This window comes from Neodiprion lecontei, chromosome 4 (genome assembly GCF_021901455.1).
Source record: "Neodiprion lecontei isolate iyNeoLeco1 chromosome 4, iyNeoLeco1.1, whole genome shotgun sequence".
Taxonomy (NCBI): domain Eukaryota; kingdom Metazoa; phylum Arthropoda; class Insecta; order Hymenoptera; family Diprionidae; genus Neodiprion; species Neodiprion lecontei.
In genome coordinates this window covers 25493150-25513568 of record NC_060263.1, presented here as the reverse complement: position 1 = coordinate 25513568, position 20419 = coordinate 25493150, and the positions used below count along the sequence as shown (strand labels likewise).

Sequence of the window (20419 nt, the reverse complement as noted above, 5' to 3'; positions counted from 1 at the left end):
TCTACTTTGCATAGATTCAAAAGACAACATTTAATTCTCCAATTTTTTACTTTCGTTATAAATCTTTTGTATAATGTCTGAGAAAGTACACCTAATCGATTGGAAATTAGCAGCGATAAGGGTTAAGGTTGTTATTTATTAAAACTTTACGATATACGTATCGATACGAAGTATTCAACTTGTACTTACTTTCTTACTTTTAAAATTAGAACAAAATGCAAGTTTATCTCTAGCTACTTCATGGGGCATTTATTTGATTTAATTTCAGATGAATAATCAATCACTATCTAACTCTGTTTGACGATTAATTTAAATTATGTTTACATCGTGTAATAATAATCCATGCCTCAATACGGGCAAAATTTTCATAGTCTTTCGATATAATAAAATTAAATTACCCAGAAATCTGGGTAGAGACATGGTAACAGTGTAGAATTTGATGCAAAAATGCTATCTTGATCATTAACTTTAAACATCTTGCAAACGTCGAAATATCATTCGAAATGAAAATATACGAAATGAGAACTTATTTGGTGAATGGTGTTTGTGTACTAGATATTTCTCTGAAAATTCATCTTCACACGAAAATTTTTTCCTTCAAGATAAGCTTTACATAAACGCGTCAGTGTCATGTATCCGTGTAATGTCATGTACGAATATATGGAATATACAAAAATGCCATTCGAGTATTCATTTGCTTTTGCAATCACTTATAGATTTCCAGCTAAAAAATATTTGAACGATTTTTTATCCAATGAGCACAGGAAGTGTACTAATAAATTTTGCTTTACAACACTGATCTGACCGATATTGCAGTACTTTAAGAAGACAAATAAATGCAGTTACTGAAAAATACGTACATCTCAGTCATTTGGGAGAATTCGTATTATCAAGTTCAGTCGGTTCTGTGATGCTAGAAAAAACATTTTTTTTTACAACTTCAGCAACAATAAAATTCGTAGTCGCGAAATATGGTTTCATAGTTCCGACCGTTATCAACGTATACGGCAAATATTTCAAACGAAGATGACTGGTGCGTATTTATTCATTCCCTTCTTTGCATCAATGAATTTTGTTCTTCGTCTATAGAAGCGTACCAAACTTCAAAGCACGAATTTTTCTAATTGATTGAGAAGAGCGTATTTTCTACTGACTACGCGTATCTTCTAATGGACCTGGGAATCAATATTCATTATGATTGAACTCTAGTACGCAATTAGCGTAAATGCGAGAGCTGAGTTTCTGCGAAAATTCAGTCGAATCGGTGAGACAAAGAAGATGTTATACGCTTCAAGGAAAAGAGAGGACGATAGTAAGGAATCTATTACGAGATCTGTTGGAGTATAAAAATTTACTCATAGGAACACACTCGCACGATTTCAAATAGTAGGTTTACAATTAGCTTTTGTCGAGATAGCAATTTTCAATGCGACGAAAAGCTATTTCTACCATGACATTTTTATTTCGAAACTATGTAGCTGGTTATTAGTAAATTTTCGCTTGATTCAAATATTGTTGATTCGGAATTAAACAAAAAAAAATGTTATATAGGTAACATTATGTTTGCCATTTCTAACATTATTCAGCTATTTATAATTACGCATTATTATTAGTTATTATTATTTATTTATTATTAATTAATTTATTATTATTATTATATTGGACATTTAACAATAAAAAACTGTTGAATTTGAGAATTCTTAAACCATCAATATTTTGGTACCTAGCCAAGTGAATGTAAGCATAATTTTTCACTTGTAAAATAAAGGTAAATAAGATAAAGATGAATTTGTTCTGCTTTCAGTCAACCAAATTAAAATATGTCATTTCGATAACCTCATGAAATTCTGGCTTTGTACCAAATTGCTTTCCTTACGTAATATGGCAGTATCGGCATGATATTTTTTCAGTTCCATATTTTCTAACCGAATGTCAGATTTTTTAAATACGAAACAAAAAAAAAAAAATTTTTGTATTACCACCGAATGAAGAAAAATTCAACACAAGCAAATATCGGTGATCAAGTGTTAACATTAAATATTACACAATAATTATACGTAGATATAAAACGATGTCCTACCGATATTGGTAGCCATCGCAGCCGAACTGAGAAGGAAAAATGTGTGTACAAGTTAGTTAGTCCTAAAATCAATAAATAGTTCAGTTACTTGATAAATTTTTAGTAATTAATTACATACAGTAATAATAGTTGTAACATAATTAAAACTTATGGCAACACGTGTTCTTTCCTTGATTATAATTATGTGCGCTGTTAGCTTGTCTAGAGCGTCTTACGGTTGCTTGTTACATATGAATTATCATGAATATTTTAGTCATCGATTGGAAAACATTTCTCATCCAGTTTCGAACACAAAACAATCGTAATTACTTATTTTTATATCAATTGTACTGACCCGTCGGGACATTCACAAATATTTCGAGATATTCTAAACATTCTTCAACGAACATATCGTTCTTTATTTATTTCAGTTGTTGGTTAACTTTATTAGAGGTACGAATGTCAGAAGAGGAGTCGGAAAGTAGATAAGTTTAGTCAGTTGCCATTTTTCCAGCTAGTCTAAGTGGCTCTTCATGTGATTTATTCATTCACATGTTTCTTTTGATGAGATTACATTCCATTGGTCATTACAGTGTTTTCATAGTAAATACTAAAGTATCTTTCACGTTTTCGCTTGTGCGGTAGACACAATTTAAGAAGTATATTTGGTTCTGTTACGCTAAGGTACTATCAACGGTTCAGTTCAGCGTTTTTCACTTCTAAGCTTGTATGTCTCATACAGATATTAAAATGTAGGTGACTCTGAACTGCGTCATTGACATTGTTAGTCGCGAATGCGTTTCACTATTGGACAATAATAATTAAATGCATCTCTCTTTATATATTAATTTCTATATGTGTACTACACGTTTTGCTGTTACTGGTGGTTGGCAAATATTTTTGTAAATCGGGCTACAGCCGAATGCGAATTTAGCTGAATTTTATGACTGATAGCACTTGCATTACGTAACATGACAGCATGAACTGTGACAAAACACATCTTCATTTATCACTGTTAAATTCGCTCACTTTCAATATTTATTATATTGTCTAATGCAATAATTAGTTGTCTAACGATTTAGAATGGATTTTACGGTTAATCTCATGGTCAAAAATAGCTAAGGTATGAGTTGTACAAGATGTACGCCACATAATGTGTAGATTTGTTGATCTTCTTGGGAAACGAATAACGTATGCATTAATTATACACTTTCAACGCGTCTGGGGTAGTTTGAAATTGATCAATTTGTGTCTGGCATGATGGATTTGGAATTGTTAAAACGACAATCAGTATACTTGTACGACATATGTGATTATTTATGTACAAATTATAAAAAAGATTGATACTTAAAAATCTGTTCGTCACCATACGCTGATTAATTTGTTCCTACATCATTGTTTGGCATTGAAAGGCAAACTAATAAAAATTATTTGATACCATAATCATACTAAGAATGTAGTTCAATTGCTCGATACGGAGTATGCATTATGAGAAAATTACATAAAAATATAGGGAACGTAACAAAACCAAATTCTATACATCTTGATTTACAGTAGAATTTGTTCATGCAGCTGACAGTATATAACTGTGATGATTGAAGTATTGTATCTACAGCAAAATACTTGAAACTGAAATATACAAATTTCATTCATTCTCCAATCTGGATTAGTATTCAAATAAAATAGAAATATTAACTGCGGTTACATACTTTTAGCCATGGTGTTTCGATAGCAAATTGCACAAAAAAATATTATGTATGCCAATTTCTTTAAAGTCATTGCAATACTCATAGTAAAAATTGACCAATCATTTCATAAATATTTGAACAAATAAATTTGGACTCAAATTCGTAACTTTGAACGCTCTTTTCGATGGCTACATACTCTTTTTTAAAGGCATGAAAATCATTTTTACGTGTGAATTCAAGATTTGATACTCTTGAAGAAGAAATTCGTATATCGTGTCAAGTCTATTGAACACTGCTTGTACGTGAATGTAGCCATTGCCAAGAGGAATCTATTATTGTTCAAATAGGCGTCAAAAATTTTGGATTAGTTACATAAATGAAAGAAAATTTCAATTTATAATTGTTTAACTCCATCCCTAACATAAGCGCGCTGTCTCAACGAGCATTGGAATAGTTTGGAACTTCCAATTATGAATTTTTTGTTGATACAGTGTCAAGATTGTTTTACGTACTGACGAGTGTAATTGCCAATTAGTCAGTATCTATCTTGAGGCTGTAAAGGGTATGAATCAGTTTCTAGACAACCAGTGCTCTAAGCATAAAACTCTCGGTTATGGTGTGGTGCTCCTGGTTTTGGATATGCTTGGGCTGCGGGAGATCGACGCGGTTCATCCAGAGCGTAAGATCCTTCGTCCTTCTTACGCATTCTGTATACAATGAACATTACCACTAAGATTGCGCAAAGTAGTCCAACAACTGCGCCTCCAATAACAGCTGTAACAAAGAAAATTCAATCAGAAAATAAGACAATGTCTTCGATACTTGTTACTTTTAGTTTTCTTCTCTTTTGCTTCTTTAATGAATTAAATACTGCAATTTTTTTAATGTAATACCAGCATCTTCTTACAATAAAGGCTACTATATCCATACTTCAACTTCTATCATAACTAACTTAGGTGTATTGTCTTTGACGCAATTTGTTCGCACTATGTTCACACCAATTTCGTCATAAGTGGCTATTGTTGATCATTCAACGATCAGTAAGTATATGAATATTAAATCACTAACCAGACATTTTATATATCACAGTACAATGCGTCGTTCGACAGGTACAATAGCCTGTGATTCAGGCAACTAAGCACTCTGCACGTCTCGTCTTGAGTGTCATTTAGGCTAGATTAGATAAGTTAGGTAATATCTTACCGAAATAAGTCTGTGATTCTTGCGCTCTAAGTAAGTATAGTGTGAGATAGAAGCACTGCTCCTAATCATTAATTACCCTTTAAATTTGCTGCATTCTTTTATGAGACCATTTCACAGTATGCATTGACTGCTTTCCAAGTTTTGATTTCAATAAATAATGTTGCATTTTTAGTACCTCAGGCATTTTCATTCAGACACTGCTGTTTCGTAATTACATTTTCAATTAGTATCTTGTAAGTCCAAAACTCTTCTCCTTATGTCTTTTTCAAGGAAATTTCTAAGGATCGTTGTTAACTATTTTTGATATTAGGATGAACTTGATCTGGGCGTTTTCACCAAATACAGTGCAGTGAAATTATCACACCTTCGGAGTAAAAACAGAGATATTTTACCTCAAAATACTGGCATTTAAAGAATACTCTCCCTAATAACCGTAAGCATTCACTCAAATACAGAAATATATGATGTATAAAATATAACAAGCGAAGTGATTTTGAAAACTTTTTTCTCGACAACTCTCCTCCGAAGTCTTGAATTCACCAGGTAATGAGCGGTGGGTCAAACAGTTTTTTGTGTTGTAACACATCATACGTGAGAATCTTGATATGAGGAAACCGTAAAAGATGGTAATAATTGCAAAAGCTTACCAGCCAAGACGCCAGGTTGTGCAAAGAAGGAACTTGCACGGTCTTCCTGCTTAGGATTCATGTCAGGGCCGCTACTGTCTCCGGTGTCTTCGTCGTGGTCGTATTCGCCCGCAGGCTCATTCACATCAACTCCGGTATCTGGTTTGTTTACTGTCTCAATGACAGGCTGAAAGGGGAATAAAATTTAAAGCGTATATTTAGTATTGGTAGCATATGAAAAAAGTGTATAATAAATAGTACGTTTGGGCTAAAGATATGTAAAGTATCTACGTGTAGACACAGGTTATTCAAAGGCTCCAAAATTTGAAATATCTATACTTAAAGAATTGCTGTCACGAATCTGCAGCAACAGAAAATTTTTATTTCGTCAAGAGTCGGCTATTGATCACTTGTAACGTAATATTTTGGTTTCATACGAAAGTTTTCATTCAATACTCACAGATGCAAGTATAAATCTAACACACTAGACTATTTCAAATTTGTTTTTTAAAATTTTTTTCCGAGATCCCGCCAGAAACGCAGTAAAGCTTGGTCTCCCAGAAAGGCTACGTCGAAGAATAGGTCTGCGAACGAAATCTAAGAGGTGTCGCACAGCGATTTTGTATCTGCCACCGTGATGGAATAATCAATTTAATATTGAACTTCAATACATGAAAATATCTTGACAAGCATGCCTTCTTTGAATGATAGATCTTCGCAAAGCCTGAATAAATGATCAAATTGTTATATTATTAAAGATAATAAACGATATTGACGATTAACTTATTGAAGATTCATTTCATTTTCTCAACATCAACTCTAATTAGTGGGAAATATACGAGAGTTATTTCAGATGTTCAGACTCATTAAAAACTCTGTAGGTTGTTCACGACATTGCAAAGAGAGGATTAACTTTGATCGAAAAGTATAAGACTGATTCAACAAAAAATGTAGAGACAAAATAATGTAGTTTCCAAATCGTTCAGAATTATCGTATATTACATTCCAATTGCAGTAACATAAATATTTAATCAATTAACTACCATGAAATTTTACATAACTAATTACAGACTATCCGGGTTTTTTTTTCCCCTTTAATTATTCAATATGTGACGATTTAATCATTCATTCAGGTGTCATGGAGGAAAAATTAATCAAAGACGATATTATTGCCGAGATATTTCAATATATTATAGTTTGACATTATAATAACTATTTCAGCCAGATGTGGTCTGTCTGAGAGATTGAAACTTACTTTTTATACAGCAAGTACAACAAAAATTAAATTATAAAAAAAAAAAAAAAAAATTAAAAAAAAAAAACAACAACCTACTACACATACATCTATATCTGCCATGCCTTTACAGAGAAAGTAATGTGCAGCTTTTGAACTCAATTGTCAAGTTGAATAACTCACCTGATTTGTTTTGACGATGGTATCTTCGATGTAAGGGGCCTTTGTTTCAACCTTCTTTGGCACTGTTTCTTTTCTCGGTGGGATGAATGCTGAAATGTATAAACTTTGATTCAACACGATATCAATTTTAAAAATTGGCTTGACGATAAGCAACTTTATATGTTGTACCAAAATACTCATGGTATATCTTATGATATTATTAGGTTTATATCGATATGCATAGGCTTTAGAAGAAAATATCGAATTTCTCAGTGCAACGAAGAAAAATCAGCCTACATAAAGTTTTACCCAAAAATTTGCAACGATTTCAATGCACATAACAGCAGTATTTCAATGAAATTTTCATGTTAAGTAAACTAGTCCGCTTGTGTATGTGATTCTTATTACACTTATTCAGACGTGAATATTGCGTAAAAAAATAAGAATTTAGTGATACGTCATTTTACTCCTTATTAATTCTAAGAATACGTACATAATACAAATATGACTAGTTTTTACCGATCGCGTAAAGTGTCACTTACTTTGATATAATCATATAATCAAAGCTTACATATTACTGACGCGAAAAAAATCGACGGTAGCGCAATTTTACGTAGAATACCAAATACAATCATCCAAAGAATTTTTAGTTTCACGCAACAACAACGCCAGAGAATGCATTTATGTACTTCAACTATCAACAACTGTGGGAATACATTTTGTGGTGTTATTGGTGTGTCAAATAAGACATTCTTTGCACGTGGAATTTTGCTACTCAGTATTTTTCACATCAGTGCGTGAAGTAGGCTTTGATACCAGTAAAAATGAGTGATACTTATCCATTCTTGACAATAATTATAGTGTAATTTCGGTAGAACTTTGCGATTTAAATTTTGGTTGAATGTTGAAAGCTGCGATTTTGTAATTTGAGAAAAATATTGAAACAGTGCAAACTCATTGTCAGTGCCTATACAGTTTAAAAAAAGTGCACACACACACTCATTTTGTTACGACTCGATGTCTCTAGATCTGTTGGGTTTAGGCAATTATAGAACAAAAGTCTCGAAAAACTACGAAAAATTTGTTGGATTACGGCACACAAATTCCTGACAACGAGTAAAAAGATGAATACCAAATCAGGAATTTTCTTTGCACTTTTGCTCCTCCTTTCCGTTAATATCGGTTTCAATTGTGTCTCGTATACTTCAGATTCGCGACACGATATGATTCCGTATCAGTCCGCTCGCATTCGTCATTAGCCACGTTTTCCTGTCCACGTACTTCTCAGCTGTTGAGTCAACATGTGCGCCGGTCCATGCTGGCTGAGTTATTTCTCGGTATGTAATGAGTCGAACGGAAGATCGTAACGTTTACAGGAAGCATTCCAAGATATGTAATTAACGTTATAACTTTATAAGATCATCGGCTGGATGGTATTCCTTTTATAATGCCACTTATTTAGGCGTGAATGCCGAGTACGGAAAAGCGTTGAAATTGTATTTCAATTTACAGTACGTCGCAGTTAAGGATGCTGGTTTGTACAGTCTAGTGAAAAAGTTGGTCGAATAAGAAAACAATGAAATCAGAGTTAGAAAGTTGAACTTGGGCCAATTGAATTTTATTAAAAAGTTTCTTCTTCATGTAAACAAAATTTAGAAAATGCAAATTCAAATAAATAGTCCAGTCGGGATAGACATAAAAATAGCCTTAAATGGAAATTCGAATGTCTATCTCGACTGGACTTTATTACATTAAATATGAGGAATTTGACAAAGACCAGTTAAAATTATGTATAAACCGTCCTATTTTTACGGGCCGAGGGACTTTTGTATCATACTCACTTCCGAGCAATATTTCATACCTGGGAGACTTTTCCGGACCTTGTAATAAGTAATTCCGAGTTTAATTATACGCATCACAGCACTATTTTTATGCAAAAGTTACGGTAAGTAAACTGTGTTCTAAATTATGACTGACATTCACAGCTCTAATACTTTAACTTTACTGGCATAAATATTTCTTGAGAATAGTGCTATGAAATTTTACTCTTCATTACTTATAAAATTTCGGAAAGTCCTTCAGCTATGGCTATTGTGGCTGCACGAAAATCGCTCGGTCGGTAAAGAGCTTTGCGGCATCTCACGCTCGACCAAAGCGTGCCATACACATCGTGCCTCGTAACTCGCGGATGGTAAGTCCGTTTGGCAGTGTTCTGCGTAAAAAATGAAGATCATCATATATACCTATATGTGAAATTTCTGTGTCATCCATCTTGACAAAGTCATGATGCAACAAAGCTTGCAAATTTACTGATTTGGGATATACATAAATTTCTCCTTGGTTCGGATTGACGCAAAACTTGGAAATCGGGGGTTTCGTAGGTTGCCGATTACGGAGGTCAAGTAAAAAAAATTTTTTTGGAGCTTATCTTTAAATGAATAAATTTTGATTCTGTACATCGAATAATAATCAAAATCTTCATTTATTACTTATAAAGTTTGCTTTTGTCTTTTTTCCGTAGATAAATAAGTCTTGGAGTTTTTGGTTGATAGCATAAACAGCAGGTAGCAGCACGTTGAAATAAAAAGCAAACCTTATTTAATAAATCTATTTTTTTCGTCTATTAGTTACGTGACAGAAATCAAAATCTGAAATCTAGAACCGAGACTCAAAATTCGTGTTGAGCGATGTTGTGATTCTGAACTAGAAATTCAATATGGTGGATGAAAATACAAGAAGTCAATTTATTTTAATGAAAGTCGATTATGCCCTCGGAGTTTCTGACGTCACTCATTACGAATCCGAAATCTTAGTTTGTAAATTCGAAATGGCTGATTTTGTATATCTGCTATTTTGAATTTTTTAATTTCGAGTTCAAACACGCAATCAACCACTCAAAAAACTTTCGCGTATAATCGAGTTTCATCCAAATCAATTGACTCTTTCCATTTTCGTCTCCCGTACTGGATCCGCTATTTCACGTTACCAAATTTTTAGTTCAGCATCATATAAATATAGTGATCTTAGAAATACCCAAATGGGCGAGCGAGATTTGCTGCATTATAGTTTCGTCAATCAACCATCATCACAGTGAAAATTGTACTTCAATATGTATCCTCATTTCTTTCAGGGATAACTAAGTCCATGTCGAAATCTAGTATAGCATCGCTTCAAAGGTGAAAGACTATATTTGAAACGTATTTACCTTCGCCTTTAACACCAAGCAAATATGGACTGCATTTGATACTAAATTTTTATCGTAACGAAGAAAAAATTTGCATATCTTATCCCAAGTCTCGATAAAAATAAGACCTTCAACTTCGAAATGAGACAGAGAAATCGACGCTATTTCAGCTATCTTCAAAGCATATGAGTGGGCTAAAAGGGTTCAAGGCCCAAGTCTTACATCTGCCGTCTTCACCATCCTCATCGTCAGGACCAAGCCCACTTCCGGAGGCTTCGAGATCGTCGCGAACTTCACCGCCCCCGCGACCTGATCCTTCGAATTCCCCTTGATCTTCCAAGTAAATGTCGTCGTCTAGGTATGAATTGTACGACACGCTCCCCGCCGACCTTTCTTTGCTGCTCTGCTGTTGTTGATCCTTCTGTACGGGAAAAGAAAAAAAGTCAAAAATATAGATATCCGAAGGGATCCTTCAGAATGCGCCAGGTATAAAATACCTGTCGGCTAAAATATACTAAGAGAAGATATTATGAATGAACTTTTATTATTGAGAATTGTTTTCTCTTCTTACGAACAAGGGACAATTTCTCACGAGTGCTTACATAGCTGTAATTTGTACTATTACGTGGAAAAATGAATGGTCAATAGTTATATTACTACATAAGTCACCACATCTGATGTATTTGTGAGACACAAAAGATGTCAATACCTATAGGGATTGTATGAAAAATATGCATCGGAAAGTTGTTCCTAATAAACTTATATCTTCATTGTTAGATTATATAACCTAAATTTTGGTGACCTGCGAGAAAAAGCAAATACTATTTAAAATATGTCACGCCAAACATTCATGATCCTCGAAACAAAATGTTCACAGGAGCGCAAAAATTATTCGCGCTATAAATTTTTAGGAACCTTTAAAGAATAGCATAGAATGCCAGCACATTAAGTTGAGGAGTGAAAACATTAGCGAATAAAAATTGAGTCGTAAAAAATGAATTTTGGAAGTCGATTAATGTGAATACAGCGTGAATTACACGCGAAATAATAACCGTGAAATCTGGCTTCCGAGGGTTCAATGGGTTACTGAATTCAAATTTGGTCGTGAAATTCTGAAATTCGAAATCGTGAATAGAATTCTAAGTTATGATAGCAAGGCTTTTACAGTATCGCCGAATTACACGCCACTTAATTAGAACTCGCATGTGGATTAAAACCCCTCAAGAATTTTTATTCAAGTTGAATTATCCTGTTAATGGCTAGCAATAAAGTGATGAAACTGGTAATCACAATACTATAAATACTCAGATGAATTGTAAATCCGACTGACTGCATCATGTATATGACATTCGTTAAATAAAAAGAAAAGGTTATCTTATTATCGATGATACCGCAAAACAGAAGCATTTGTATCGGTGAGGGTCAAGGTAAAAATAAGTCGTGAACTCATTCAAGAAGCAATCAATTCTCGGTATATAACCACCGCATATATCAGTCAAGCAAGACGACTGCGATAACTGTCGCAACATAAAACAGGTTTCCATCTTTGTTAAAAGAACCCTTCTTTGGACGTATAAACAAATTACGCCCACCAAAGTTTTTCGGTACATGATGAGCATAATTATATCGCAACAATGTTTCTGCAACATAATAACATATTATTTCGTACTTGTATAACTTGTCAATATTTAAGTATAATTCACATTAAATATTTCATCAGTCCGTGGCATTATTCGGAAGAATTTCGAGATTATAAAATTTTTCCTAATGAAAGGTCCCGGGGAGAAGGGATCCGTTGCGCTATATATAAACTTTTTGTTAATTTGTTCAGCAAACGGCTTCGAGTCACCGACAGAAGCTATGTAATTTGGATTAATGTTCTCCATTTCTTCGACTTACATTATCACAGTGGCAAAAAAGGGTCTCGGACAAACGAGCGTCGCAGACTCTGATGGTCTTCGTGTCTGATAGGATAAAGTCGAGGACATTCGGCTGTTCAAGCGTGAGGATTCGAGTACACCCAAGTTTCTTTCTAAACTTCGACCGTAAGGATTTACGAGTATCTACTTAATTGAAGTCGAAAACATCGTTGCAAAAATCATCTTGCGAATTATAGACTCGCTAGCATTGCACGGGACTTCAAGTGAAACTAAATACATACAGCGAAAGGACTGTAAAGCAAATAAATGATCGTAGATTACTACCTGTTATTCGAAAATCGAGTTAGTAGTGAAGTAGTGGTGAGACTGGGTTCAGAACTGCACAGAAACGGTTTTTGCCAGTATAAACTCGACCCTAACGACAAGTACCAACCGTGGCTGACCAGGGTTCACCGGAGGTCAAGTGGTCTGGGTGCTTTAATTACGATCGTGGCGCCGTTAGACTCGTGACCGAGTTCGGTCCGAGCGCAAGTTTGTTGATTTGTTTGAATTGTATTTTTAGTCTTCGGAACAAGGGGCGCGAGTCAGGGTGTGTCACATGTGGGTTTGTGGTGAAGAAGGGCAAACCGGGCCTACAACGATCTTGTGAGCCTTGGCATTTGTCTTCGCACATGGCAGCGAAGACATTCGTACACTGAGAGAAATTTTTATTTCCGGTTACCGCTCAGTCCTTGACTATTTTCATTTTTTACCACAATCGAAAAATATAGTTCTACGTAGAAAATGAAAATTAGTTTTCTAGCTGTTACCGGAAAGTCTAGCATCCGTTGCTATTCTTTCTCATTACGATCACTGTTGCTATATTTTCTTGTAACTGTTGCGAAAATTGAATGCTTGTGCAACAATAAATTGACGTTAAAGGCTTGTTTAACTAAAAAAGTAGAGTAAACCTCACAAACTGATTTCGCGTTGCAATTACCAAAAAAGGATCGACAATAGCGCAAAATGGTTACGCGTACCTCATTTTTCGTAATTCCAACAATATTCAAACAGTTTTTTTTAACGATACCTATTTTACTGAATTTTTCTAGTTACTGTAACAAATGAAATTTTTCTCAGTGTATAAAATTCAGAAACTAAAGTCGCCTAGACTGATATCGCATTGCAGAAAATTTGGTAGGAAGATTGAATTGTGGAAGTTCTTTTTCTAGAAAGCTGATTGCTGAATGAAAACGAGCAGTTGATTGTTCTTCTTCCCGTTGATGATCATGATTTTTGAGAATAACTGGGAAGATATTACACAAATCATATGAATACGAGTAATTTCATCCACGCAACGCGACGTTAGATATTTTGGTAATAGCAGTAGGCATCTCTTCTCGGTTTGACACAGCATTTTTTGGCATCCAGCAGTCTTAATTTTGTGCATGAACCATTGCGAGAACAACCTAGTTTAAATTTTCGTTTCCGAGTAACGAAGGAAACTGTAATGAAGATATTAAGGCTCCAAGTAATTGTGATTGTTTCTTTTCGAGTCAGTTCACGACTCTGTGGTTGGGGCAGACGAATCCTGTATGAGTAACATTCCGTTTTACTCTTTCGTTACTACAGTCTTCTTTTTGTATCACTAGACTAAACTTCTTGAACCGCAGGCTGCCTGTGGGGACTCGTGTTGATAGAAGGATCTGGGGATCAGTGGTATACTGACTTTGACCTTTCCGAACATCAGGGGTTTCGTTATTAGTTTTACTGAAAATATATCATGTATTTTTAAAACTTTCAAATTCTACCAACGGTGTTGGATCCTAACAAAGCGTTTTTCTCGGTATCGGTATGGCTGAACCTTTGACTTGCATGACTTGTGTATTTATTAAATAATCACCTTATTTATAGCTTTTGTTTTTACTAAGGAATTATCTCTCATGTTATTGGAACGCCATTACTGTAACCATTGAAGAGATAAACCAAGACAAGAACGTCGGATGATGATAATGACGTGTGAAAAAGAATCTTATACGTCTACAAACAACTTGGCATCAAAAGCAATGATTTTTTGTACAAGTGGGTATCCGAACCAGGTACACAGTGCAAGCTCTACCTTTTTTTGAAGTTGGCAAAGATAAGTCGTAGGAATATGCATATGCAGTAAGTGCAAAATCAAATTTGATTTCATTGATTTGTCACTATTGCAAATCGATTTCTTCTATTGTTGTCAATAATGTGGGTATAAAGACCAGTGTCACAGAGTACGCGTTTACGATAAAAGCTTCAGTATCAACGTCAGCCGATATGAATTTGAAGTTCAATTTTAGGTTTGTACCGCAATTTCTGAAAATATTTATTTTGCAGCCGACGCAGACTCGATCAGTGAGATACGAATATCTTTTTAGATATGGCTGAATAGACCAAAAAAGTATAAGCTTCGGTTTCCTATCAGCTGGCGGTGAGGTCGAGTCTTTCACGGAAACGCAGGGTGTAAAATCACGAGGATCGATTTAATCTTCGTATAAGCTGTAAGAAGAGTAAGCGGCTTTGGTGGGTGCGCGATGGGTTTTATTTGGTTTCTATAAACGACTTGAATCGTGACTCTACAGCTATACTCTCTCTCTCTTTTGGGCTTTCCTGCGTCGTGCCTTTAAAGTAATTCAATTTACCGCAGGATCGTATCGCTGGGTGCCGAGAGAACGAGTCACGAACTTTTGTCGTGAGAGCGAGGAATCGGTGAAAGAGTCAACGTGTTGAAGGGGTCAGAAATTTTACGCGAAATCGATCTTCCCGAACAAAGAAAAAAGCACTTGAGCGTTACGCGAGTGTGCTAAAATTTTTGTAAACGACGGTGTAATAAATTCTTACAGACACATCCGGAGACTGATGTTTATTATCTGGGGGCAACAATAGAACCAGTATTGTGAGATTCAGTCTTGTTAAATTAAGAATAGCTGATTTGGCTGGGCTATAGAATAAGTATATACCTGTACATACTCATAGAGAAAAATTTCATTTGTTACAGTAAGTAGGAAAATTCAGTAAAACAGGTATCGTTGAAAAAACTGTTTGAATATTGTTGGAATTACGAAATACGAGGTACGCCTAACCATTTTGCGCTATTGTCGATCCTTTTTTGGTAATTGCAACGCGAAATCAGTTTGTTCGATTTACTCTGCCTTTTTAGTTAAATAAGACTTTAACGTAAATTTGTTGTTGCTCAAGAATAAAATTTTCGCAACAGTTCGCAAGAAAATATAGCAACAGTGATCGTAATGAGAAATAATAGCAACGGATGCTAGACATTCTGGTAACAGCTAGAAAACTAATTTTCATTTTGTACCTAGAATTATATTTTTCAATTGTGGTAAAAAAATCAAAATGGCTAAAAACTGAGCGGTCACCAGAACTAAAAATTTCTCTCAATGCTGTTGTGGTTGCTATCATGAACCGATTTATAAAGAAATTACATGCCGCAAGAATCCTTTTGAATGAAAAAAACGTGTGACTCGTAAAAGATGCGAGGTTGTCATTAACTGAGGATAGAGGAGACCGGGGTCGGTTGAAACAACGCTAATAGCTCAAAAAGTAATAGTGATAGTGCGGGGGAGGGGGGTAAGAAGGGAAAGAAGCGGCTTTCGTGTTGGAACGTGCTCGTTTAATGTGATTTCGTGTACAAAAGTAAGTATTTTTCTTGCTGCTATGTCAGTTACGATTGTTTTAATTCTGATTGTTGAAATTATAGTTGATAACAGTGATTTTCCAGAAAATGTTTCAACCGATCCCGATTAGGTTTGGCCTAATCCAGTAAGCGAGGAAAGATTGTAAATAATTGGAAACGATAGAAAGTTTAAATCTGGCTTATCTGTTTTTCTGATCCTACAATTACAATTGAAAATAACAGCATGAATGACTAGTTGAATATACTTCTTCGCGCATTAATAAATGGCTGGAAGGAATCAAATTTACAGCGATTGACTTACTTGCTCTGAAAAAAATTCTACAGAAAATCGCTGCGGTATTGAAATAGAAACGAATGAATAAAAATTGAATGACTCTACCTAAGAAACTTTATTCCAAACGAATTTAACCTCGTGCAAAAGAATCGGTTAGGAATATATAGCGATAGAATTGTGTATTAACGATTGGATCGAATTAAAATTCGTGTTATGATTGAAAAAAAAAAAAAAAAATTAACTAAATTTCTTGTTCCTTAGAATTCGATGACCACGACAAACCACAATTTGAAACATACTAGAGAATATTGATATTGACTGGTTGTAAAAATTTCAACCGAATTTCTCGAGCCTACTTTTATACAGGTGACCCAAATGGGTGTAAGTTTCTACTATAAATGTTCCACATTTGACTTTATGCTCTCTTTTCGAAAGCAAGCTTACTGCATCTGAAAATGAGAAACGAACAAACACGACACGTCTGACAATGAGATCCTTCGGTATTGGCAGAAAAAAAAATTATTAGAGGTGTAGTGATTTGAAGGCGACTGTTTCAAGAAAGTCGGAATTAAGTTTAAGGCCGATAGCTCTTATAATTATTGTTAGTTTGAGAAAAAGGAAACGAAGGTTGTCAAAAAATTTGATTATAATTTACAGAACATAATAATTAAATCATGAAAATAATCATAATAACAACAACAACAACAGCAATAACAATTCGAACTAATTACCGCGTATCGAGTCGAGCTAATTGATAATAGCGTGAGCTAGTGTATCGTCGATGTATTATACATATCACGTCTTCTCAGATTAGGAACCCTTACAATATTCGTAGATTTTCGTAACTTGTAATGCTTCGGCGCAAAGCCCGCTGTGGCGTAAGTAAAATAAATTTAGAAAATTAGAAGTAAAGCTTTCGGAACGTGACAGCAGCTGTACGAGCCATCCGTGAAAACAACGAGGGAATAAATTTGAAGAGCAGTAAAATTGAGAGTAGTCAAGCAGTTCTATTCTCCGTCGGTCGGTAGTAGAATTGGGCGGTTGCCGTGAGACGAGAAGATGTTCAACGATTGCGCACAATCGGTGGTTGTCACATAGCAACAAGCTGTCGATAAAGCTGTCGGCAAGTCAAAACTGACCAAAATTGCCTCTCGTAGATAAATTACATCGTTAGCTGTTTGTGACTTGGGTGTTTAGGCAGCGAGTCTAGGGTGTGTGATATATGTTTAAATTTACACAAGCGTAGGCGGCTGTAACCAAACAGCTTCACGCTGCAAGCTGCGAGCTGCTGATTTCTCGAAAAGGAAACACGGGGAACCAGGGAGGAAGCTGGACGGAAAGGTCGGTGAAATATTCATGCGAGTTAAAAAATTGAAGAGCTTGCAAGGGCGGCTGACTTTGCTCGTGGGCGAATTTCAGGTGTCGCAAATAAGTTACAGGCTGAGTCTCCGACGCGTGTCTAGGAGAAGGCGACATGCAGGACAGGCTGTATCTACTTACAACTTAGCTAAGATGCTTTTGTGGGTGACCTAGTGCCTTGGTGTCGAAGGAGGGAGGATTCGGATGGTCTACCATCGCTTTAGGCCGGGTTCTGACTGCGCCGCTCTAGTACGAAGACGTGCCGCAAAGCGGCGCGGACAGCCGGCAGCAAGTCTGGTAGCGACCAACCCTCGGCAACCCCCAGCCAAAGCCAATGGCGTAGGTATTCGGGGATCTTTGAAACGGGGGTGAAAAAGCTCGGTCGGTGAAAAGGCTGTCTTGCGGCCTTGCATGATCGATACGGCGTTGTCAAATTTTGGGTCATGCAATTTCGTGTCGCGGGAGGAATACACTGAGAAAAATTCAGTAAAACAGGTATCGTTAAAAAAACTGTTTGAATATTGTTGGAATAACGAAAAACGAGGTACACCGAACCATTTTGAGCTATTGTCGATCCTTTTTTTGGTAATTGCAACGCGAAATCAGTTTGTGAGGTTTACTATACTTTTTTAGTTAAATAAGGCGACAACGTCAATTTATTGTTGCACGAGCATTAAATTTTCGCAACAGACACAAGAAAATACGGTAACAGCGATCGTGACGAGAAAGAATAGCAACGGATACTAGACTTTCTGGTAACAGCTACGAAATTAATGTTCATTTTGGAACTAGAACAATATTTTTCGATTTTGGTAAAAAAATGAAAATAGTTAAGGACTGAGCTGTAATCGGAAGTAAAAATTTCTCTCAGTGTATGAGGCATATCGAGTTTTAGAGATAGTTATTGCCATGTTTCTGATTATAGTTTCATTCTCTCCAAACGGTTCGCAAAGTCGGTTTTTCAATTTTATTCAGTCAAAGATCGTATGACGCATTTCTGAAATGAATTTTCATGAATAAATGTCACTCTTACACGTACAGAACTTGACTTATAAAGAATAACAATTGAATCTGACTCTGAAATTCTTATTTTACGGTCGAATACTTCGAACGTACGAAATTGAATACTTTTATTTATAAAAGTCTAGTTGCAATTTGGGTGGATATATTTTTGGTCTCGTGAATTGAAAGAGTTCCGATTACTCTACTATACGGAAATGAAGAAATAATAATTGTCACAGCAGTTATTGGACATAAGTATTTTTATCAAATCTAATACGAGAAAAGTAATGAAATTCAAACGGTTTGCTATAATGTACGAATCTGAATATGGAAGGATTCTTCATATCGGATTTAAAGCGAGGATTTACGATTCACGTAGGTACTCAAACGCTTATGAATATATTTTTCAGCCTACTGCTCAACTTTGCAAGTTTTATGACCCCGATGGAAATTCCCGGTAACTGATGTGAGCTATGACGTGATTTGTGGAACGCCGATTTCCCTTTTTCACGGTATAATACAAGATAAAGATTTTACGCCGAAAGAAATATGACTAGAGAATTTATGTCAAGCAATTTTTCAACAGCGAAAATAACGATCGTTATCGTTATAACCAAAGCCACTAATATTATCGTTTCAATATAATACAAACGCGCTCTAATCTGTCGTACATAATTTACCTTGTACATTCGTTGTTACGTAAACTGGAATTATTGTTCCTATACGTATGCGTTATACCACCATTCTGTGCCACGATGCGCCTCAATTAATCATTGGCATAGCATTGTCCGTGGTGTTTAATCGACGATGATTCAACCAAAAATTTCAAGGCATTCGTTAGCTGCTATTAACCATCTTGGTGTCGCTGTAACGATCCCTTTTATGTAACATCATCACGATCGATCAACAATATTTATTGGTAATTCGTTTGTAAGTTCAAAAAGTGCGTTGGATTTTTCACTCAGCTTATATATACGGTCGCACAAGCACGAAAGGATGTTTTACGGTAAGAAAATATCCAATTGGAGTGTCATTAGGATTTAAGGTATACCTATTATTAAGGTATACTTATCGGGAATTTACGTATTTGAATCGTCGCCATTCACAATTCCGCCCGCTATGTTTTACGTTATTCCACATTCTCACGTGGCGATTTTTCAGATGCAGGACTCCGTCTTACAGTACTTCGAGTTTTTGGTTTGCTGCAAACATTCCCTCATTCAATCCAACACAATTCAAAAAACACTGGGATAACGATGACAACTGATGGGAAATTTGTTGAAAATTTACACGAATCGTGAAAATAGTATATGTATAGTGTAACAAGGAGGCAAACTCGCGTCTTTTAGTGGCGAGCGTAAGTTTGAAATATAAGTCGTAGGTGAGCACGCCTACGAGCCAAAGACTAACAATCAATTTTCGGTCGTAGAAATGGGTATCGTCTGTACGAAAAGCACGGATGAGAAAACACGTAAAACATGCTCGCGTTACATAAAAATACTTTTACTTTTTTTAAGTTTAATAAACGAACCAAAATGAATTTTGTCTTAAACTCATCAGAAACACTATTTTTCCAAGATGTGTAAAAAATATCGTGTTAGAATTGGCCGTTGTAGACAACTGTGGTACAATTTTAATCGCCAAGCGTTGGATTGACACCAAATTACAGTCTACAGAAGTCTTCCGCACAAAAATTTTTGCATATACTGTATTATCCTGTCTCATTTTAGGAATATACCGTGTTCTCGCACCCAAAGAAAACCAACCGAGTGTTTGTTTGAAACGTTGAAGTTTATTGACATGACTACATTGTAACGATCAACAATTCTAAAATTCGTGCGAACCCGAATTGAAGACAAATAAAATAACATACGTGCGGTTTGCGTGTAAATACCTCTACCGATTTTATAACAACTCGATGAAACGCGATCCACGCATTCTTACGGATTAAAGTTAACGCATAGATGACGCAGTTCTATGCAGGCCCAAGGATATGTAATTCAAAGATAATTAGAACGCTTCGCAGGGCTGATTTCCGTGATAAATTCATCATTCAATTATTATTCAAACAGGGATGCCAA

General features: G+C 35.4%; 1 protein-coding gene across 3 annotated transcripts in view; it reads right to left on the bottom strand.

Annotated features, from left to right (window-relative positions):
- Window positions 1-1334: 1334 nt before the first annotated feature.
- The window catches only part of LOC107220886 (syndecan), a 101899-nt gene continuing 82814 nt past the window's right edge, over window positions 1335-20419 (bottom strand). Inside the window, exons 2-5 of one of the 3 annotated variants that reach the window (XM_015659658.2) lie at window positions 10379-10577; window positions 6994-7082; window positions 5598-5763; window positions 1335-4521 (exon numbers count right to left, since the gene is read on the bottom strand). In XM_015659658.2, the coding sequence (XP_015515144.2) occupies window positions 4340-4521; window positions 5598-5763; window positions 6994-7082; window positions 10379-10577 (636 nt within the window). In that variant the 3' untranslated portion in view covers window positions 1335-4339. Of the gene's footprint in view, window positions 4522-5597; window positions 5764-6993; window positions 7083-8104; window positions 8235-10378; window positions 10578-20419 lie in introns of those variants that run through there. The other 2 variants (XM_046736295.1, XM_046736294.1) reach the window with 2 other exon arrangements.